At 44.1% G+C, this 24,178-nt stretch overlaps 1 protein-coding gene across 8 annotated transcripts in view; it reads right to left on the bottom strand.

Annotated features, from left to right (window-relative positions):
- Window positions 1–395: 395 nt before the first annotated feature.
- Window positions 396–24,178, bottom strand: part of LOC135903460 (signal-induced proliferation-associated 1-like protein 2) — a 222,478-nt gene continuing 198,695 nt past the window's right edge. For all 8 annotated transcript variants that reach the window (XM_070522588.1, XM_065433782.2, XM_065433783.2 and 5 more), the window contains 5 exons: window positions 19,413–19,512; window positions 17,469–17,748; window positions 12,491–12,738; window positions 8,843–8,933; window positions 396–5,662 (listed from right to left, as the gene is read on the bottom strand). In XM_070522588.1, coding sequence (XP_070378689.1) covers window positions 5,522–5,662; window positions 8,843–8,933; window positions 12,491–12,738; window positions 17,469–17,748; window positions 19,413–19,512 — 860 coding nt within the window. In that variant the 3' untranslated portion in view covers window positions 396–5,521. The remainder of the gene's footprint in view (window positions 5,663–8,842; window positions 8,934–12,490; window positions 12,739–17,468; window positions 17,749–19,412; window positions 19,513–24,178) is intronic.

Raw genomic sequence — 24,178 nt, 5'->3', positions numbered from 1 at the left:
CTTTTATGTAGCACTTATTGAGCAACAGAAAGAAGTGTCGGAAGTTTTTCATGTTGCTCTACAATTTTATCATTGACACTTTTAATCTAATTGTAATATTTAAGAAGTTGATTAATTAATGAAGAATAATATGTAAATAGGTGCAACACAAAAAAATATTCCGAGTATCTCCAAATGACAGTAAACAACTTTGCCTTAGTTCTGTCCAGCTATATGACATTTGCATATGTTTAAATTTTGTTGCATGCTACTTGGGACACTGTATACTGTGCTATCATGCCCAGACATCGTAAGTAGCAATGCATAAGAGCATATTCAGTGTATATTCAGTAGTGTAACCAAGCTTAAGCCGTACAGTTTTCGAATCTCCATAAAACAGACAAGACACAAGACAATGAGCGATCCTTCGAACGCATCTTTGGCTACTTTATTATTGCTTTTCTACAAAATAAAAAAAAATAAGAACGGTAGGGAATGGGGAAATATGGGAGGCATCTTTATCTGACATTCTTAATGGGCAAACAGCAGCAAAAAAAAAGATGTAGATGACCCTACAAATGTCACACATAACTTGCGCTGTAAAAACAAACGGTCATAAAATTCGTGGATAAAAGAGACTGAGGTATTGTACAAGTATATTTATGAAGGGATGTAGTTAAATGGGGCTCTGAAGCGCAACACAACAAAATGTTTAAACCTGCAAAGGCAATGCCTCCATCTTGAAGTGAACTGAAAAGAGTTCAAGCACACACAGCAATTGTCAGCAAATGCAGTACTCCTTAAGTCTCGCTAACAGCACAGCGATTGCACATGTCAAAATAGGCTGCTGTTCATCTTGAAACCTTCGTAACATCATGCTCGACCAACACCGGCAACAAGCTTTCCTGTTTTGTGCATGCAGGAAGACACCAAGTGATACAGTAAAAGCAGTAGGCGCGAGTAATCAAGACTTGTGTGACGATGAGGCAAATGTGACGCTACTGCGGCGCCTGCATCTCAAACAAGAAAATCTTGGTGGGCAAACTAGGCCGGCACGAGAAGCACTTTTTCCGGAAGCGGATTAACGGTCTTGGCATTTTTGACAGCTACAAGCGCGAGTTTAGTACGGAGGCCAACAGAGGATGAGACGCTTGGGCTCTAGCCAACTAAAACAATGCACAGCAATTTGGTAATGTACAGCATGGTTTCACTGTAGCTGTAAGGAGTCCTTACAGACAGATATCAAACACAGAGTCACACTCTAAATATGCACGGTGCCACAACACGTAGCATCACAGGACAACACTGGAATCCAACGCACCAGTGGCCAATTTGATCAAGTAGTTGCCAGATAGCTAAACAGCGGCTAGGCAAGCAACCAGCAAGCCACGTGTGCAACACCTGTGGGAAATTTATAAAACAGATTGTCATTTCTGACCAAACACTTCCATCCCATAAAGAGTATTACGGTCAATGCAACAGGGACGCATAAAAACAATACCGTTTTCTTGACGTTAGGAGTCGTACTCTCGTCCCTTCAATGGGGATGCATAAAAACACACCATTTCCTCAATGTATAGTAAATGAATTCCAAAACTGTGGTGAAAATTGTGGCGACAGACCTGCAATGGTAGCATGACATACGTTGTCCACATAGGGCTACATCAAAAAGTCTGTCAGGAGAGAACACTGCTGCCAAGAGCAAAGGACAAGCAGGAAAAAGTGAGTAATAGTCATGGGTGCAACCACCACGATGACAGTTTTTTGCTTCGGCCACGGTTGCGGGATACCAGTTATGAAGGACGGCAAAATGGCCACACTGTTTCAATGTCTCACACAGGGCAAGGAAAACTGGTAACTGAAGGAGACAAGGAGAGAGCACAGATATGGAAAGTGGCAACAGAAACCTTGAGCCTGTGCGGTTCTCCTTTTGTCTCGAAATGGCGAACCTGCGTGACAGCTGAGGAATGAGGGCACCACCAATGAGCCTGCGTGTGAGGGAATGAAGGAGTCGCACAAAAGCGATGGCGATTTCTCCCACGTACACACACATCCATATACTGTTCCACATGCGGTTCGATAAACAGGCATGAGTACACAGCCGAGCGATGAGCTAGAAAAACGAGAAGAGGAATCCCTGACCACAACACAGTTGCTTTCGGTCAAAGCGTGGACGCGCTATGTCAACTGCTACAACTGCAAAATTCATTAAATGCACCTTTGCTGGCTGGGTAACAACATCTTGAAGCAAAAGCCTTGCACCATTCAAAATGCCCTTTAATGTTTTGGGAAACTCGTTGCGATGGCTCTGGGAGGAAAAAAAAGAAACAAATCTAACACAGTTGAAACAGATCACAGATTTTCCAGTCACCTGACACAAGGCAGAAGGAATGCACCGTCCATGTTACAGAACAAAGGGGCTTCCAGTAAGGCTCAGAACCAATTCCCTCCACTTCTTCAGAAATGGACGATGACACTGAAAAGCATTGTGCCCTGCTCCCAAAACACCAAAACTCTTTGCTACAGATTCACACTCGGAGAACACGAAAAGCCAAGTGAAATCCAGACAAAGGAACTCCCTTTAGTAAAGCCCAGTAGAAGCAAGTCTAGAAGTGCTGCAGTCCCACAACGTTAAGAACTTGTTTTAAGGAACTGCAAGTTATGTGAAAAAGAGACAACACCTACCTAAATAGTAGTAGACACTGTGGCAACTAGATGAGAACTGCTTGCTAAAGGTTTACACAGAAAAACACGTGAAGCAGCATCAAAACAGAAGGACATTATACAACTGCGCTTACTACCATATTTGCACATACATAATATTTTCTTTTTATCTTGTGTAATTAGAGCAAGAGAAATGAGAAAGCACTTCATATCGTGTTCACAACAGCACCCTGAGCAAATGAGAAATTCCATCCTGCCCGACTTTGGGTTTCAAAAAAAGAAGCGGCCTCAAGCGTTGGCGAACAGAGCCTTGCTGGAAAGTCAACCTTTTCATATCGTACCATAACCACAGTCACTGCCCAAAAGCTAGGCTTGCAACTGATTAATTCTAACGGCAATACTAGGTTGTGAAGAGCACCCCTTGATGTGATGCTCATGCAAATAAGGTAGTAACTTTCGGGGCAATGTCTCCTGGAGTCAAATTATTTTTTAGGCACCTGTGGCTATATTTAATGGGCTGGGACTCTGAACAAAAATGACCATAAGCCAGATCTCAGACACCTGGTTTCTAAATGCTTTAGCAATTAGAATTTCCAAATGCCTTTGCGTTCAAAAACGAATGCATCAAAAGCAATGTTTCTTGTGTTTTACCTTCGCTACTGACATAAGAAGTAGGCTATCACAAATGCTGCAATTCTAGCTCACCCATTGTTGCTGCAACAATTATGTCAAAAGAAAAAATAACAGTAATGCGGAATAAAAATATGCCATAGAAATGCAATAGATAAATGGTTTCGGTGCTGGACGCAATACTATGATACACAAGAAATGTGGGGACAATGTGCAGAAAATTATTTAAAAATTAAATGTTATAACGAGTTCCAAAAGTGTCCCTTATTCAAGACAGTTGTTAGACACACATTAGTACATCTGAGGTACACCAGATGAGCAAAGAGCAACATTCAGGAGCATTGTGGACAGTCTTGGTGGTTGAAGATTCAATGCTGCGGCACTTTTATTGGCACATTTGATTCCATGGAATGTTCAATAAAAAAATTGGACGATAGTTTTAGTACTGAAATTTTACAGATTCCTACGATATAGTAAAAAAAATTTAATTCAGTACTAAATGTTGTGCAGTCTCATAAGTGAACCTACTACTATATCAGCATTGCACAATATACCCAAATGGCACCATTTGGAGGGCAAACCATTCTTTAAACTTATTCTTACTCAAAATCTGAAGGCCTTCGTTAGGATGAAGAAGTGTCTGAAATCAGACTTGTCCGTCTATCTCGTCAACAAAGACCGATGTATTTTCTTTATGCACAGAATTTTGGAGGATGGCCTCTGCCATGTTCTACCTGAAAAACGAAACAAGAAAATGAGTCTTTCATAAGATCACACCAATAAAAATACAGTCCTTACACTTGCCACAGACTGTGCTCTGTAACTGCCCATACACATTTACCAGATGTGATGAATAAGTTATATTGACAAGTCTTCAACAGCTTACAACCCCATCAGCCTAGATCTCCGTGTGCAGCTGGCTTAAATGCTGCAAAAAGTTTGGCTTTGGCTAACTTGAGAACATAAGGCAATTGTATCTGCGCTGGAAGTTGGGTGACAAGTAACGAACTTGCTACATGCGCCCATCAAAGCTCTCTGCAGCTGCCAGACTTGGGCAACATGATGAAACAAGCTGCATGCAGTGCTTTGATGGCGGATGCATGGTGGAAGATCAGCACATAGCATTCCTATCTTGAGAGACACAGCACGGCAGCCTGCAAGCAAAGGTGGGCTGAGTACGTACAATGATGATTTACCCAGTCCTCTTGCGGTAGGCATGTTCAACATACGACACGAACACACATAAAACATCTACTACAATACGAACAACAATTACATGGTGAGTTGCAGTTTTGACATAAGGTACAGTTGAGTTTGAGCTGTACATCCCAGCTCTAGCCACTGGTCACACGTCAACCGGGGCTGAAACAAGTGTTCACGGAGCAGAATGCCAGTTCACTGGACTGTGTCCTCAAAGTCACTAGAATTTTGGGCATCGTCCAGTTCCCAGAGTCTGAGGCAGACACCAACCACGGTCACACACATTTGCACTTCACTTCTCGAGGTTACATATGCTTGCTGGAACGGATACATTTAAAAGCCAGTTATACCCAAGCCAACACAAGTCGGGCCAAAAGCACTGAGAAGTAATGATACAGATGGATTTCAGAGTTACACAACCACAGCAATCCATTCATCCAAGCTTCAGCATTTGATGTTCGCCGGGTCTTGGCAAATTGTTGAGCTCTTTTCAATGCCCGATGCTTCAGGTGTTGAAACACTGCAGCAAACACTTCACTGCACTTTGTCCTTGCACTCGCTCTGCAATGCTAAAAATCGAGTCCTGTCGTAGTCTGTCTTGGCCTGTTGCCTTGACAGCAAACAAAGCAAACTTTGGGCAACTTTCTTTGTGACACACAAGCTAAGAACAGCAGCTTGCAAGCACTTTTGAAGTTGCTGAGAAGTTGTACGAGGAGCACTTAATGATTTCGTGGGGTAAGGAAGCAGTGGGAATGATGTCATATCACCACAACCTCTTGGGTGCACAGCATTCTCACTCAATTTTTCACAGATGAATTATCACACATTTAGTGGCCAGCAGATGACTTTGTTGTCCTGTGCCTATCTTGGAGGAGCAGAAGGTTTAAAGGATGCAGCAGACGAAACAACTTGCTGAACCACTGACCAATGTGTTTGGGTTTCCAAAGAACTTGAGTTTTGGTCATGCAGACAACAATATTGTTGTCTTCCATCCACCGTGGAGAAGCAGGCAGACTGAGAAATGTGAAACTTCTGGGCAGCTTGCCAACTAAGTATCTGAAGGTCCAAAAAACCAGTCTGCGAAACGGCGGAGTTGGGCACTCGCAGTCTCGGACTGCTCGTGCAGACGGTGGTTCTCCTGCTGCAACTGCCGGACCTGGTGTTCAAGGTTTGCCTTCCTGTGCTGCTCCTGTGGGGATTCACAGGCAAAACAAAGATTTGCAAGGATGTTTGACTGGCTAGCTTTCAGAGCTTACATTTTAGTACATGCCAACTGTTGCACTGACATGGTAATCACTTGTGTATGTTCGCTAAATAGGATTTGCTGCACAATTGGACATCCCACAAAATCCCACACATAATATAAACCTGAATGATAAATATTAGGTGCAATTTTGACGCTGCAAAATACAGAAACAGATATACTTTATATGCGTAAGATATGACTAAGAAACAATTTGCTTTCGGTCACATAAGACTAAGACACTTAAACTTCTGAAAACTCTGATGCTTGAATATTGGTGCAAGAAAAATTCTGCAAACCAAAGTATGGAACCAAATTGTCTTCTAGTAGTTGCATATTAACTTCTTATGCTATTGCAAGAGGGAGTGTTGCTGGGTAAATGGGTGTTCAATTAAAAGTCATCTTATGCTGTGTAAAAAGTTGACCATAGTTACACGCAAATATAACGCAGGCAAATGCATAGTGTTTATGCACCTGTCGTCCTTTTGCACAGCCAACAAATGTTTTCTTTTATACTGTCATTGTAATTATGTCCCAATATCTATCACAGAACAGTTACTGCAGAAGTACAATATCACAAATGCTTCTGTTTTAGTAGTTGCATTGTTCGTGAATCTGGAAATATGTTCCCAAAAGACAACAAAGTCATGAAACAGATTCATACACGTCTTCATGTATATCTAAAGTAATATTTGCCTTGCTGTAGCAAGTTACGTTCCATTCTTAGTCCGTTGATCATTGTACGTCATTACATGGCTTATGCTAGTGTGAAATCTGATCCAATACACCAAAATTACATGATCATAAAAAAAAAGGAACCCAAGTCAACTGGGAGAGACAAACATAAAACTACACACCATCTTATTTGTAGCATTATTTGCATATCCTTCACATGACTATGCTGACATGTCAAAATGTGGTTGTCATCTCAGATGCTCACTTATTTGTATTGGCATTAACTCGACTCCTTCTCCCTTTCATTGTACACTGTACTGCCTCATGTCCTTTCTAATGTGTCTGAAATGAGATTTTTTTTTTAAAAGGCTGCGAGATGAGTTTAGAAAGAATGCCTGTTAGCATGTCCATTATTAAGCTTGCTGCCTGGCTTTTTCACACAGAAGCACATCTGGCGTGACTAGTCAGGTTTAGCTATTCTTCCTCAGTCAGCAACTTCCAAACTATCGCATGTAAATTATTTTAATACTATTGTTATTTGCTTCATATCAAAGAATTTATAATCGAACAAGCCTAAGATGTGATACTTCACAGGCTGACTAACAGTCATGAAATTTCGTGAACTGACTACCCTTGCTATAATTGGTACTCACATTGTTAAAGGAAGAAGCAGTACCTCACAAGTGAACCACCATTACACATTGTGACCACTCAGTTCAGGCACACCAGTATTGCTTCAAATGTCACATAAACAAACGAGTTTATTAAAGAATTAGCTGATCCCAATAGATAGCGTGCGTGCACATAATATCATGGACTCAACTTCTCACCAAGTTGGTCCTCCAACCGGCACCTAGGATGACGTCAGTGTATCATATTCACTGCCATGAGCAACCCGCTTCAACGTCATAGAGACGTGGTCAGAACACTGACATCTGTGCTTTTAAAAACCGCGGCAGAACCACCACAAAAGACACCCAAAAGACGCAGCTTCTGACCATGCTGGCACTCTAACATGGCGGCTAAAATGAGGCCAGTGCAAGCCTTCTGTACGTATGATGAAAGCCAATCACTGCTTTTGCAAATTGCTAATCTTAGAAATATAGCTCGAATGTCATCTTCTACAAGTTTGCAGCTCTGGTGCAGCACCAAATAACAACCCATGTAAGAGTGCATTTATTTCTCAAGTGGCATCCATACACGCAACTCCACCAACTGCATCTCTCGAACCTAGGTAAGCTCCTCCCGTGTTTTGTCTCGTAAATTTTGAGCAGAAAGAAGACAAAAAAAAGGGGGGGGGGTTATCAGCTTAGATGTGAGTCATTGAAGTACGTAATTTTCACAGCAACATACTACCAAAATAGGATATCAGGATGTCAAACCAAGAGCTTTCACTCAATGAATACAAGAGCTGGACTCACAATTAATCCATCCAAGATTCAACTTTGTGAGCAGTTGAAAAATAAGAAGCGGGACCAGTTAGACATTAATGTAGTGGACTACTACTTAATTCTGATTACACACTTCAATATATTGTATCTAACAGTGTAAATAATGCAACCATGCTGACTGGTCATTTAATGTTCACGTTTCATTTATTCACAATGGAAAAATCCCAAGGCGAAAAGCAATGAAATGCTGTTGGTCTAATGCCACCTACGGTCAAGGTGAAGAAGCCTTGAAATGTATACCTGTGAGAAAAAGTGTGCCGGCCAAAGGATTGCTAAAAAAAACGGCATTTATTCGTAATTCAGGCACACAAACTGAAATTGACGAACACACTGGAAAGTCTGCAAGACCAAGTATAGACTGGAGCACTCAATTTGAAGTTATATTTATTGATGGGGAAAGAAAATGAGCTTTATCGTGGAATTCCTGATCAACTAGGGTAGTATGTAGTCGTATAGTCTGTGGATCAAAGTTTATGTTTTAGTACACTGTGTGAATCCACCTTAATAAGCAGAACTGGGCGTCAGTCACAGCATCTGGATTAAAATTAAATTCTGGGGTTTAACGTGCCACAACCACAACTTCTGATTATTAGGCATGCCGTAGTGAGGGACTCCCCATGAATGTTCATCAGCTGGGGTTCTTTTACGTGCACCGAGTGCACGGGACATGGGTGTATTTGCATTGCAGCCGCCGTGGCTGGGATATGATCCTGCAAACTCGTCATTAGCAGCACAACAACATAGCCACTACGCCACCGCAGCGGGTGTCAGCCTCTGGATAGTGCTGCAGATATGGTGAACTTGGGGCACTCAATACTAAATGCAAACTGAGTGAAACCTCGATACAACAAATTACTGAATACAATGAATTAAGTATAAAAAGCTTCTCATATCAGCATGTAGCGAGGTCCAGCTGTAAATTAGGTACATGCCCAAGTAATCAAATTTAACTCCATCAAGCCCAAGATGACTGTCCCAGGTAAGCGTCTAGAGCACTTGCCTGTGCTAGAGTTTCCTGGAGCTTCACCACCTTGTCTTCAAGAGCTTGCAGTCTCTGTTCCGGCTGCTTGAGATTGCCGCTGCTACTAGAGCTGGAAGTATGCAGGAGAAAAAAGAAAAATGAAGATCCCTCACACTGTGCAAATCGGTGTAAGCGAAGCTTTCTGTGCTGTTTGCTTTGATTGACAATAATTAGCGATGATGTTAACGGAGAATGTTTGATTTCTTCAAAGTTTTGTCCAACACCCAAGTGGTGAGTTGATGTTAAACGTTGCCTTGTTTGCACCCCTGCTGTTTGCCTGCGTAGTGCCCAAAACACAAAGGGAGAAGTGTTTGCTCGAGGCGTTGTTTTGCGCCATATTTCATAACCTCTGAGAGGGTTCAACGTTGTCACTGCCTCACATGGTACATCGCGTCATGGCAGAAGCATTAAACTTGAATTGGATTATGGGGCTGTAAGTTCCAAAACCACAATCAGATTATGAGGCAGGCCGTAGGGGCACATTGCGGATTAATTTTGGCACCGTGGTGTTCTTTAACGTGCCTTGAAATCAAAGTGTGCGAGCATTTCTTATTTCACCCCCACCGAAATGCAACTGCCTCGGTCAAATCTGCGACCTCGCGCAATACCCTAGCCGCAAAGCTATTGCGGCAGGCACAGAAGTGTTGATATCACACGCGACCACTTCTGTTGCGTTGCCTAGACTCTGTTGTGCACTTTAATTAATGCGGCTCTGCTTCTGCACGCCCTGCATGCTGAAGCAGAGCAGAGACACTTGCACTTGAACTCAGAAGTCCTCTGCAGCTAAAATATTCTATTAAGGGCACCGCAGAATCACCATTTCTACTGGAAGTTCCCGATGCGGCCGTTAAACCGGCTTGCCAATCCACTGTTGGGAGCTCGGTTTGGCGGAGGCAAGGAATACACGTTTTGACAGCTTGAGAACGGAGAGTCAACTGGTTTTATTCAAAAGCAAGATCAGGTTTGCCGAGTGGCAGCGGTAGCAACCCTGTCGGGCAGCCGCTGTTCAGTTCCAAGAAAGAGCAGAGGGCAATGACCCCCCCCCCCAACGAGGCAAACTAGATTTCAGGAGCAATGGACAGTGACAGCCACGGTGGGGACAATGAAGTGATGGACGATCACCACAAGGGCTCACTCCCCCAGAATGCTATATGCTTAGCTGTGAATGGCGGAAAGAATGTAGAGTGAATGAATGAACCATGCGGTCGCACAACACTGTCTCTTTGCCGCAAAACCATACAAAAGGGGCCTTGATTCTGATTGATACCACATCCTTGATTGTTGTCCGCAGCTCTAGTAGTACTCGGGGTAGCCCTTCCACACAGTGCTGTCTGTCGAGCGTGGTGGTCAATGACGCTTTCAGTTGTCGGTGGAGAAGCTCGACCATGCCGTTGCTTTGTGGGTGGTAAGCCATGGCGTTATGCAGGCAGGTGCCAAGCAGTCTCGCCAGGGCAGAAAAAAGCGAGCTTCGGAATTGTCGGCCTTGATCAGTAGTTATGTGCAGAGGGCAATCGTGCCGCAACACCCAAATAGCAATAAATGCTTCTGCCACAGGTTCCGGCCATGACGTCTTGTAAAGGCGTCGCCTCAGGCCACCTTGAGTACTGGTTGACATACGTGAGAAAGTACCTGAAACCTTGGCAGGGCGAAGGAGGCCCCACCAAGTCTAAATGCACGTGATCGAAACAGCTCTCTGGTGGTTGAAACGGCTGCACCGCTGAATGAGTGTGTCGGGTCACTTTCACGGCTTGACAGGCTTGGCAGCTTCTTGCCCAGCTTCGAACATCTTTGTTGATTCCCGACAAGACGAACCAGTCTTGTGATAAGCCTCTGTTTCGCTTTGATGCCAGGTTGGCTTAGCCCATGCAGTGAATTCAATATTGGCCGCCAAAACTGATGGGGCACAAATGGGCAAACAGCTGCCTGCAATGTGTCGCATGCGACCAATGTTGTGTAGGGAAGCGGCACCTCCTTAAGCTGGAGCGACGAGCCTGGAAATCCACAGGGCCAGCAGGCACAGCGCCGATCCACGACAGTACGTCAGCTGCCTGATTTTTGGTCCCAGAGACATGGCGGCGGATGTCTGCAGAAAATTTGGAAATAAAGGAAATTTGCTGAAAGGTCACGTTCTGAGTACGAGGAACTGTTGTTCTTGACAACGGAGGTTAATGGCTTGTGGTCGGTCAGAATGTAAAAGCTATAGCCTTCAAGAAAAAAATGGAAAGGCTTGACAGTGCAATAGATAGCCAACATCTCCCTTGCAAAGGTGCTGTAGTGAACTTCTGCGGGATTTAGGCGCTTTGAGAAAAAGCCCAGTAGCCTCCAGTTTGTGCCATCGTGCTGCTGTAGTACTGCATCCACTGCCGTGGTTGACGCGTCTACCATAAGGCGAGTTGGGGTGCGAGGCAAAGGATGAATCAGCAATGCTGCAGTGGCGAAGAGCGTTTTGGCTTCCTGGAAGGAGTGTTCGTGCTCCGAGGACCAGTGGAAGGTACGCAGTTTTTTGGAGTCGTGACACAGCACGTTAAGCGGCTGAAGAATTTGCGCACAGGATGGTATAAAGTGCCTATGAAAATTTACGAGCCACAGAAACTCGCGAAGCTTTCGGAAGGACGTTGGAGAGGGGAAGTCCTCAATTGCCCGCACCCGTGATTCCAGTGGCTAGATGTCTTGGGGTGAAATGCGATGGCCGATAAAATGCAGGGTTTCAACACCGAAAATGCATTTCTGGGGCTTTAGGACCAGGCCGTGCTCATACAGTCGCTCAAATAGAAGGCGAAGGTGCTCTTTGTGCTCTTCGTCTGTGCGACTTGCTACGAGAATGTCGTCAAGGTAGACAAAAAAGAACGGGAGTTCGCACGTAACCTTATCCATGAATCCTTGAAAAGTTTGCGCCACATTCTTCAAACTGTAAGGCATACAGAGAAACTCAGGCCAAATGGATTAGTGAGTGCTGTCCTCGGGGCGTCGCTGGGTTCGACAGGAATTTGATGGTATGCACTCATCAAATCAATCTTGCTGTTACAACAGGAGTGTTCGCCTAGCAGCACTAGTTCTAGGTTTGCAGCGGTAGGCCGAAACAAGTCAGTGCTATAGTGAAATGGGCAAGCAAGCGCTTCTCACTGTCTTCTTTTCACCAGCCCCATGCCCACTGCCTTCAGCACACTGTATAATTGGTTCCTGTGAGATGAGCGCCGAAGTCATGCATTAGGGGAAGAGGATACTGATCCAGAGTAGTGATGGCACTCAAAACTCTGAAATCACCACAAGGCCACCAGTTGCCACTCCCCTGCTTTGTAACCGGGTGGAGAGGTGAAGACCAATTGCTGGAGGAAGGACGAATTGTGCTGAGCTGAAGCATGTGTTCGAACTCACAGCGGGCGACTTCCAACCTCCGTCCCGCGAGCCTCCGCGCGGCAACAGGTGGGCCAGTGGTGGTGGTATGGTGCATCTGCCTTGTGTTTCATGGGCAGCGCTTCGTTTCAGGGCTTAGTAAACTACAGGCACTCGGCAAGTATCTCGTCGCACATTGACACCACTGACTGCTATTTTTAAGTTGAGAGAGACGAGAAAGAAGCTGTCACGCAAGACAAACAGATGAAAAGAAAAGTCAAAATGAGGTCGCACCTGGTGCTGTCAGCCACATTGTCAGCGCTTGCATCCACAGCTCCAGCAGATGGCGAGAGATCACAGCAGGCGATCACTTGTGCTGGCTGCGCAGTGGTGAGGATGACGTCTTCCGCGGCTGAAGGACAGGACGAGTGGCAACGCAGCGCGAGTCCCTGTCGCCTGCCAGCACGCTCCAACGAGGACGACGGTGTTTCGGGGCCCGACCGCGGACGCTCTGACGGCCCAAGGGGGCACCACGTGGGTTCCTGGATTAATCAATGCACAACCCACACTCACTTCACTTGATTTCATCTGTAAGGACAGAGTTCGGGGGATTACAAAACAGCTTATGCAAAAAAAAGGACAAACCAGAACAAGCAACACTGCCAACAGTATGGAGATTATTTTAGAAATACACAGCTTGTGCCACACGTGAGATGCACGTGCATCCTTAAGTTATGGCATGCGTGCTGGTATTCCATAACTGAGGTTTTTTAGCACACAAAAAGGGACGAAAGACAGTGGCAAGACGCGGACATAGCGCTGTGTCCGCGTCTTGCCACTGTCTTTCATCCCTTTTCGTGCGCTAAAAAACCTCAGTTAAGTTATGGCGTTTTACATGCCAAAATCTGATTATGAGGCACACCATAGTGGGGGACTCCATAAATTTGGACCACCTAGGATTCTTTAATGTGCGCCTAATTTAAGTACACGGGCACTTTCATATTTGCCCCCATCGAAATCTGGCTGCTGTGACTAAGATTCGATCCTGCAACCTCATGCTTACCAGCCTAACATGCTCATCGCACGAAAGGAGGCATTAGGAAGGATATTATGTGCTAACGACAAGATTGAGGCTAAAAACACAATGTAGTGGCATTCAAAAATGACCGTCGAAGCATTTTATATTTAAAAAATTGGGACAACCTTGTACCAGAGGCACTTTTCTCACTTGGGGCAAGCGGTCATGCTCAGTTAACTCCAACTTTCCTGCCACACTGCTACAAGCGCTATAGGGGATTCACTCCTTCCCTACCATAGGAAAAAGGATTTTTTGTGGGTTATGCCCGATTTTTCTTTTTCTGAAGAAACTACTGCACTCAATATTTTATGTAATAGATAAACAAAAAGCAGAATGACTACACTTTTCACGCACAAAAGTATTATTAACGAGATGTACGTCATAAAAAAGATATACATTGCCAGAATCAAGACTGTCAGATAAAATTTAACAACATTTGTAAAGACACGCTCATACCTACTAAGAAAAATAATAATAATAATAATAATAATAATAATAATAATAATCAGCCTATTTTATGTCCACTGCAGGACGAAGGCCTCTCCGTGCCATCTCTAATTACCCGCGTTCTGCGCCAACCGACTCCAAGCAAAGCCTGCAAATTTCTTCATTTCATCCCACCACTTAGTCTGCTTCCATCCTGTGCTTCCGTTCTCTTGGTACCCATTCTGTAACCCTAATGGTCCAACGGTTATCTAACCTGTGCATTACATGACCTGCTCAGTGCCATTTTTTTCCCTTACTGTCAATTAGTATATCAGCTACACCCACTTGCTCTCTGATCCAAACTGCTCTCTTTCTGTCTCTTAAAGTTATGCCTAGCATTCTTCGTTACATCACTCTTAGCGCGGTCCTTAACTGGTTCTCAAGCTTTTACGTAAGTCTCCTAGTCTCTGCCCAATATGTCAACAACGGTAAAATGCACTGATTATACTAAGAAAAATATGTAACAAAAATTATGAGTTATACAAAATGTATTGCCGTCTAATAGGCACTATATTAAAAAAGATCAAAATTTTTCATGGAGCACGTATTCCACTACAAAAATTTAACTGCAAGCACTACAGTTGGGTGTGCCGGGTTGTGCCCGCTGATGTTCCTGGCTGGTTAGCATCGTCAGTGCTCTCAGAGTCAAAATCCGAAGAAAAGGCACCCGCCTCAGACTCGCTGCTGCTCAATCCATCGACAAAATCAGCCGCAGGTGCAGTGGAATCACAAGATCTGCGATCTTCCGAAGTGTGTGCGCCACTCCTAGAGATGGCCATTTTTACTTTCTACTTTTATGATCACGAAACTTCGGAGCGCATTCAAAAAATACCACCAGGCAGAAAAACATGAACTGCTTAGAAAAGAAAAATATAGTTCTCCTCCTTCATGTCTGATAGCGCAGTGTTTCTGTGAGCAGTGCAGTAGGTCTCAAAAGTGGCATTTCAAATCATTGTCAGTAGTATTGGCCCTGGACGTGACAGTCTTGGTGGAAAGGGCCGCTTGACAGCAGACTTGATCTCCAAGTTAACCTCATACTATGGATGGGCTCTGAACACCCACAAAGGAGATGTAGATGCCACTCAAAATGCAGTGATGGCCACATGTCACCACATTGCATCAAACGATCATGTGGCTAATCACACTCTTTGTCCATCAGGCCCAAACTCCTGGTGCAAGCAAAATGCTGCAGTGGCCAAGAGTGAGCCGGTTCCAAAACATCCTCGAAAGCTTCCTCCTCATGTGTGTCAGGCTTTACGTTCCATATGTGAATGTCTTTCAGACAAGAAACTGCTGCAACATTGCCAGCGTGGTAAAATGCAAAATAACAACGAAAGCTTGCATTCGATGGTCTGTATCTTGCATCTGATCTGATCTGAAGACCGGCACGCTTCTTTGTTCATGGTGGAGGCTGCTGTGGCAGAGGCAGTATTACAGTTCAATCCAGGCAATGCAAGGGCCTCAAAGGACATAATGAAAGAACTGTGTCTAAATCCAAGCCAACAAAGTCGCACCCGCATGGCCGAGAAAGATAGGCGTCGAATGGCAGCATCAGCCAAGAAGCGCAAAGCATCAGAAAACTTGTGCCAGTCCCTCAAAAAGCGGCACACAGGGGCTGGGAGTCAGCAGGACTACATGCCTGGTGCCTACTGAGCTGTTCCAACGGTAAATTTGTAACGGTAAATTTGTAATAAAATAGGATTTTGCATGTTTTCTCACTTTTCTCAAAACAGGTTTTTGGGTGACTTGAACAAGCTGTTGGATTGATATCTCACGATCTAGAAGAGCTAGAGCAGTAATTATTTCTTTAGCAGAAAGCCTACTCTGCATATTACAAAGCAAAATTTCAAATTTGTGTGCATGAATATGTCCATTTCATTAATTTTCTTTTGGTGTGGTAGCCTTAGGACAAGGAAAGAATTTTGATCACCTGCAGAATGGTTAATTAGAATTTCATTTGAAAACTTTTTGCAGCATTGAAGTTACTGCACATTACAGTATCTAGCTATGCAATAATATTCACTTTCTGCTCAGTTTTTTTTTCATTGTCTCCGGAAACAGTAGAGTAGCAGCACTGTCAATTTCCTGAACTAATGGACCTATGGAACTATTGAATATTTGAAATCAGCACGAAAAACTAAGTAAGCTTGTTTATTTTCATCCGATTTGGCCATAAGATGCAGAAAATAATCTCCACAACCTATGTACCCCCTTAACTGCTTCCTGGGCGCTTCGATCGCATGTAACAACCGCAGCTGTCGGCATTAAAGAATGGCACTGCTATAACAACTGCAAAGAGGGATCACGGGTAGCAAGTGATATGCAAGCACCGCTAAGGCATCGCGTTGCTGGCCCCAAAACGGGCCTTTTAAAAATTGCAAGAAGACTGCCATGGCAGCCTGTCAGCTTGAGAAGTCCAGAAGAAACGCTGAGGCGAGATCGCCACAAGCATCTCGCCACATATTTCTCACAGGCTTGCACAAGAAAACTTTATGTCTGTCAGCCTTGCGTGCTTTATGCAAAGCTTGTCGACATGCTTTTCCAAGGCATCCAGGTGCTCCACATAGTGCAGCGGAAGGTTCTTGACGAAAACGAAGCCACAGAGGGACAGACTCATCTGTTCAACCTCCTGTGAGGACAACGTTAAGGAAGTCTGCCCTAACGCGTCATCGCTGCTGTCAATATCTGATGCAAGCATGGTTATGACGATCGCCTCATTGGTTAGAAGTGCTTATTTTCTGAATCTACAGCCGTGTGCTTTCTTTTCACCGGCAACGTCGTGCATTGCCGATGATTGGTGGGCGGATCAGCCACCTTCCGTTTCGGCAGTGAGAAATCGTGTGGCCAGAAACAATTTAGACGCAAACAACGAAGACCAAGGTGAGCAATTAAGCTGTTTGCAGAACTGCACTGAATGAGGAGCCAGCGAGCAACATGCGAGCAACCTTCGGGCAGCGCAGTTGGCACGGTCCATTTGTGTTTCGGAAGGTGGGCCGGCGTAGAGTTGTGGGCGCATCCCATTCATGTTTGGAGGGGTGGAAGGGCAAGGGGAGAGAGGGACGCAGAGATGGCTAGATAATGAGCACGTGGCGGCTGCTGGGGCAGCGGCCCAACATGCAGCAGCTCAAATTTCTCATTTTATTTTATTTTAATTTTTTTCAGGGATTTTGCATTTATCTGCCTTTCGGCTCGGACACCCAGCAGCCAAACTTCATAGTTATAACTGATAATTCAGCATCGGAGCATTGTAGTAAGTGGGTTATTTCACCATGGAAAACATACAAAAGTTGACGGTGCAGCGGCCTCTCATTGTCATAACCGATATGTTGTTAAAACCGGTATCATTATGAGTGGGTTCGACTGTATTATCATAGACGAGGCACACTTTCGATTTACTGTGGATGAAACAGGTAAGTAACACACAAATGCAACCTTGAGTTCAACTTGCCTTGAAATGCCACATCTTGGATGCGTGGAACGGGGGAAGCGAGTGCTGCTAAGTGTAAATGAAAGTGACTACGAGCGTGAGTGAATGGCGATGAGTCTGAGTGCACATGAGTGCGAGTGAGCACAGAGCCTGCAGAAATACTGATAAACAAGTATGAGCGATTGCCCGCTTAATCTGCCAACCTAAGCTCACACTTTTGGAACACTCTGTAGAAAATAATTCGGTCAAGCCTGAAAGGAAGTTTGGCATGCGGTTCTTGCCTCCGAATCACTGTCCAGGTAGTCTGGTCCAATGAGTCGAAGCAGGTCCTCCTGGAAGGTAGAGCCTCCACCTGCGCTGCCTGCGCTGCTTCCGGCACTGCTTCCACCGCCCTTGACTGACGAGGGCGACCACGACGGACCGGCTGACGACAGTGGGTGGGCGGCGCTGGCCGATCGTGGTGTGGAGGGGACAGCATGGCGAAGACTGGCCAGGGGACTGCGCATCACCTCCTCGCCGGCGGTGGTGGTGGTGGTGCCACTGCTGCTCACAATGCGACAGCTGCGTCCAAAGAAAACACGGACTCGGCCCTGATCCCTTTTCTTGCCAACAGGCAAGCTGGTGAGCAGAACGACACAGCGGTGTTGACATCAGGTTTCAATTAGGCTGGAGGGATGGCCTTGATTGAGTGACATGTCCCATTTTACTGCCTGTGTTTGTAGTTGTGCGGTACTTAAGGAAGACTTTGTGGCCAAATAAGACAAAAAGCGCCATTTCATTTCCCTTACGTTAATGTGTGGCAGACAGCTGAAAACCTGGAGTGTGGTAATGGCTTTCTGTAAACTTGTCCAGCAGACTTCTGCCGATTCGAATCGGGCAACTGAATTTTTTTGTGAAAGCAATTACAGTTAAACCTCGATGTAATGAAGTCTGTGAAATCAGCAATTTGCTTTGTTATATCAAAATTTTGTTGTGTTGAAATCTGACCTTTTATCGATTTTTCTTGCACGGAAAGGGGCCACAGTATTTGCCGAATTATCGGGCAATAAAAAAAAAGCTCATTTGAATGAGAAAACAATTCATTTTGATAAATTTGGGAGTCAGAGATGAATGATACGGTTTCATGCAACGTATGATGATGATATCTTCGCAACAGCGGTACGAATTAAGTGAAGCCAGCCACGCTGTTGCGTGCACTCCGCCACCGCGGCCGATAGTGTCGCTTGCACTGGGACGATGCTATCAGGTAAAGTGCCAGCAGCGGGGAGCGAATGCTTTATCTGCTTTCGCACCAATGGGTCACCGAAACTCAAGATTATGCAACCTCCAATACTTAACGAGTGGGAAGACAGCTTACATGGTGCCACGCTGTCTCGGCACGCCGACTCTTTGCACACGTGGCAGATTACCTCTAAAGAAGGGTGCGCGGCTGCGCATGCGCTCAGCCGTGCTTACAGCCGTGCGCAGCTACGGCCGTGATGCGCACCAGAAATCGAGATGTGCGCCAACTTATCTCCGACTCCGCCCGCCCCGGCGCACGCGCTTGATCGTGTTGCCACAGGCTCGCGCCCCTCCCTCTCTTCCCCTTTGCTCATGCAGAAAGGCGTCACTCGTGAACCACCATGTTTCTAGTCTCACTCTCGCACACTTTCACTCGCACCTAAAGCATACAGTGCGTGGGGCATGTGATGATCTTATCGCACTAGGACTTCATACGGAACATGATGCGCCTCCACTTCAGTGGTCGCTCTAGTCGCGCAGTGTGTGATTTAAGAGGTGCATTTGCAGGAACCACTTGTAAATCAATCATTTGACCATATATGCCCACGAAAGTTTCGGTTTATTATCTCGGCATTCCTTTTCAGCATCACTTAAATTTAGTTACATTGAAATCGCATACAAACACACTTCGTTATACATATCGAGGTTCTAAATACGTGGCATTGTATGATCAAGAGGTTACGATACATTGTTATATCGAGAATTTCGTTATGCTGAAGTTCGTTGTACCAAGGCTTAACTGTATATGGACACTCAAGGTGTGTTCTTGTCGTCAGAACCCGCCTTGACTATAATCACGCTGTCATGGTTGCGACGGCACATGAAAGGTTGTTTTGTAGGATGGGTTAGAATATCTTTAGAAATGTCTGATTCACTTGGAGGATGTGACCATTCCAACACACACAGAAGCACGTGCACTCATACATAAAGACAGACTGTCTCACCCTAGCCGGATCTTGGGACTGTGGTTTGGGGCCCGTTCTTGTAGTCCACGGCGCGGAAGTGGGCTTCCAAGATGACTGCTGCCGCACGTCGACAGCTCGTCTGTGGCAAAGCAAACAGCATTGGCACAAACACTACAGGAAAACAAACATACAAACAGCAGATAAATTGCTAAATTGAGCGCACTCTGCAGAACTACTACGAGTTGTACATCACAGATTTATTCAACTAACGCTTGAGAGATTGACCAAACATGGCAGGCACTTCTGTACACATCATGTTATTTTCCAAGCATGTTGCGCCACCGATGATGATGATGATGATGACAATTTCATCACATCACCTTTGAAACTGGGCGGTGACATATATCCACCTTGCCTGCTTTAGTTAATCAGGTGTGCTACACGTACTTTTCATTCTAGCATTTCTGTGCGCATCTCCTTAAAATTTTTTTTCTCTTCCTCAAAACTTCTTTACCTACCTTGTACTGCTACCCAGGCCTGTAATGGACCCGGTCGCATGAATCTCTTCCCTGCCTTTCTTCCACCAGTACTCTAAACGTCTCTTGCTCATGTCGACTGCTGCCCCGTTGACTTTTCCATCCACTTAAAATCCCAGCGCTTCTGGATGGTGTTCGTTACATACGGTTCTCACTGGTTGAATTGCTTCGCATTCCATTAGGATGTGCCAAGTGGTCTCCGGATTTTTGGTGTAACTTACATGCGCCTCATCTTGTTGCGAACATTTGCTCCAGTACACTTTTGTCCTTGGGCAAGCAGCTTGAGCTTCAAATAGTAAGGCACTGCCCTCTGTGTTATCATGCAGATTTTCCCTTCTAATTTCTTCCCATTCTCGTAAATAAATCTCCATGGTCTTTTTTGTTTCCATTCTTTGCATCCAATTCACTGTTTCTCTTACCTTCTTTCCACTGACTCCCGATGGTCTACTTACACCTTCAATTCCCCTGTACTTGTTTGCCAACTTTCTTAACCTCTTTCTCTACTCTACATGCACGATTTTCAGGTACAGATAGTTGCGCACTTTAACCGTCCATTTATTTTTATCCATGCTCCCGAGTCTTTCATCAAAACTAATTTTGCTCTGCACTTCTCCGACTTAAAGAGAGGCCCAACCCGTGTCAGCCTGCACTGCCGCATTTGTGGTTTTACTGCCGGCTCCCAAAGCCAGCCGGTCCACAAATCCTTGTCTGCTCCTTCAAATATCGTGATTGCTTTTGACATCTGCATTTTTGGGGGAACGAAGGCTGTACTGAGTGCAAGGTTATAAATATGGCAGAGATGTGGTAAACTAATGTTGACTGCATATTTAACTGGTTTTATCTGTATTGCACTTATGCCACATGCCGCACTGTTACTAAACAAATCAGATATACCCAGGACTTCGTTATCATTCATAGAACTGAGATACAGACCGTTATCATGTTACCACTAAATTATTAAAAAGTCATTAAATGTCTTAATGAGTTCAAAACCCTTAACCGGCACATTGCATAGGACCAGTTCTTTAACAGTTTCTGCAGAATGTGAACGACCCAACAATTTGTTTATCTTCTTCCACATGACATCTGGCTTGGTCTTATGATCCCATTGAAAAACAAAACAAAATTATGTGCGCTTTATTTTTCACAAATTAGCATTGCTTTTATTCCAATTTTGTTTAATATACCCAAACCCTCTGAGCGGCACAAAGTTAAAAACCTGTGGAAGTGTTTATCCTTTCTTTTTATCATTTCTAATGCACTCTTTAGTCATCCACTGCTCACACGAGATACTCGCCTTTTTCATTTCTTTCATAGGACATGACTGAGCACAAGATTTTATGAACAGACAAATAAAAGTATCATATGCCTCATTTGTCAGCAATAATCTTCATCAAAAGCCATCTAAAGTGTATTGATTAATGTTTTGGATTGTTCTAAAGTTGTGTGAACTATAATTGGTGCCACATTTGTGAGGCTTAATGAAAAAAATATATATAGGAAGATAAATAATTAATTTTGGAGAAAATAACGCCCAATATCACTGTGCCGTGGATTGGTTAGTTATAAACAGATAATCAGAGTATCCATCGATCATCTGGTGTGTGTGGCGTCACCAATAATGACAACAAATCTGTGTCACTGCAGCAGTGTTTCAAAGTTGTGTGCTGTACTGGAAGACTGCGACATATTAAGGTCATGTCATCAAGCAATTCACACTCATTATTTTCTTTTAGATACATTAAAAGACCACCATCACATTTGTTTGTTCTCTTTAAATAAAATGCATTGTAATTCGCACATTTGATGTCACTGTCCGACGAGTACCGCATCTCTGTTAGCGTTAATAAATCAAAACAAAAGTTAAATTGTCAAAAAGAGCACAGAAGTTATCTGCTTTATTTTTGGCTGACCGTGTGTTTAAATGAGAATACATCAAGCCTTTTACATTGTTTGAACTGAAAATGCAGTTTACATGGTTGGGCAGTATTGCCATTACAAAAAAAAAAAAGTGCAGGATAACACACCTGCCAAGTTGCACAATCTGACCAATGTTTCGGTCGGCTTCGCACATTATTCACATTGGACTGCTCCTCTCTCCTTGCGAATATTTTGCCATCGGTCGTCCACTCAAACTTCCAGTTTCGTGCCTTCTTTTTTTTTTGATGGCCATACCTAGCAGTCTCTTTTGCATTGGGCAAAGGTGCTCATTAATTTATACGGAAGATGTAGATGTGTGACTGAGATCTGACATTTCATAAGAAGCCAACAAACAAAGACACGAAGAAGAGCAGGGATGAAATTACTCGTACTTACTAATTGAAATGAAAAAAATTATAAATTAATGGAACTGAAAGTGGATGAAAAAACAACTTGCTGCAGGTGGGGAATGATCCCACGTCTTCGCATTACACGTACGATGCTCTACCAATTGAGCTACCGCGACTTCCCATCCACCTTCCAGGGTACTTATGCGTTACTACTAGTTCTTATTTACTTATCTGTACTTATTATTGACTGTACTTATTTGAATAAAAGGTCGAATTTGAATACATTGAAATTTCAATATAATGAAGCAAATTATTGATTTTATCGGCTTTGTTATACAGAGGTTTAACTGTACCTCCCTCAGCAGCTCTATCAAAATGTCATCTATGCATTCGTGCTTAAGAATATCTCACAACAACTCCCTGTCTACGCTGCCACAGGCTCCCTTAATATCTAAAGATGCTATGCAAAAGGTCAATTCTGAGCTAGTGAAATCTCTGTGCACAGAGTCAGTACAAATATATTATCCCCTAAGCATCTGCCTGGTCTGAACCCATTCTGTAGTTCTCAGAGTACATCATTTTTCTCAACCAACTTTGACAGTTCTAATTTTATAAACTGCATTACCATTCTATATAGCACCGACAACATTCTAACTGGCCTGTATGAGTTCATCGTATCCTTATCACTTTGCCTTTGCAGATGAGGTTCATCTTCCTTTCACATCATCTAAAATAATTTTATTTATTTTAATCACTTGCTCTATGACATTATTCAGCATTGCCTTGCTCTTCGGACTGATGTTTTTGATTAGCTGTATTGAGATTTCATTGGGACCTGCAGCCACGTTATTAGGGACGTTGTCTTCCGCATTTTTCTAGTAACAGCATTCTATGCTAACTTTGATCCCTCAGGCTTGATGTTGTTGCTGGATCCGTTTGAGTCGTAACTATGCTTTCTTTCGTGCTGAAGTTATCCCTAATAACTCTGTGATGTACCGCAGTGTATTGTCTCCTTTGTAGACGTTGCCGTCTTCATACTTGATACTCGTTTGCCAATTTTCCGTTGGAGCTCCAAGTGCTCTTACAAGGTTCCAAAATCATTTTAGCTTAGTTTTGCCTCATTTGCCAATGACACGCACCCAACATTCACTTGTGCATTTAATTTCCTCTTGCAAGAGCTGAGTCCTCACCCTATTTTTTTCGTGGTATTTGTTTCATCTAAGGAACACCTCTCTTCATTTAATGCCAACTTCTTAGCTTCTCGACAATCCCTAGGAGCGTGCTTACGCTCTTCTATAGCTTGCTTTATTCCCGTTCCACCACTAACGTGGTATCCTCTTTCCAATCAGCAATGTTTTTTTGGTTTTTCTTTGCCGAGTCTGTTTTATCTCCTACTGCATAACGTCTACCAGTACCTTATATTCCCAGACTATTGAGAAAAAATAGACCATATTCACACTATCAATCAGGTGATAGAGAAATGTGCGGAATATAACCAACCGTTACATATAGCTTTCATTGATTACGAGAAACCGTATGATTCAGTCGAAACCTCGGCAGTCATGGAGGCATTACGAAATCAGGGTGTACCCAAGTTGTATGTAAAAATACTGAAAGATATCTATAGCGGCTCCACAGCCACCGTAGTCCTTCATAAAGGAAGCACCACCATCAGCATCATCATCAGCCTGGTTACGCCCACTGCAGGACAAAGCCTCTCCCATACTTCTCCAACCACCCCGGTCATGTACTAATTGTGGCCATGTTGTCCCTGCAAACTTCTTAATCTCATCCGCCCACCTAATTTTCTGCCGCCCTCTGCTACGCTTCCCTTTCCCTGGAATCCAGTCCGTAACCCTTAATGACCATCAGTTATCTTCCCTCCTCATTACATGTCCTGCCCATGCCCATTTCTTTTTCTTGATTTCAACTGAGATATCATTACCTCGCATTTGTTCCCTCACCCAATCTGCCCTTTTCTTATCCCTTAATGTTACAC

Source organism: Dermacentor albipictus, chromosome 7 (assembly GCF_038994185.2).
Source record: "Dermacentor albipictus isolate Rhodes 1998 colony chromosome 7, USDA_Dalb.pri_finalv2, whole genome shotgun sequence".
NCBI lineage: Eukaryota > Metazoa > Arthropoda > Arachnida > Ixodida > Ixodidae > Dermacentor > Dermacentor albipictus.
This window is presented reverse-complemented; position numbering and strand designations above follow the sequence as displayed.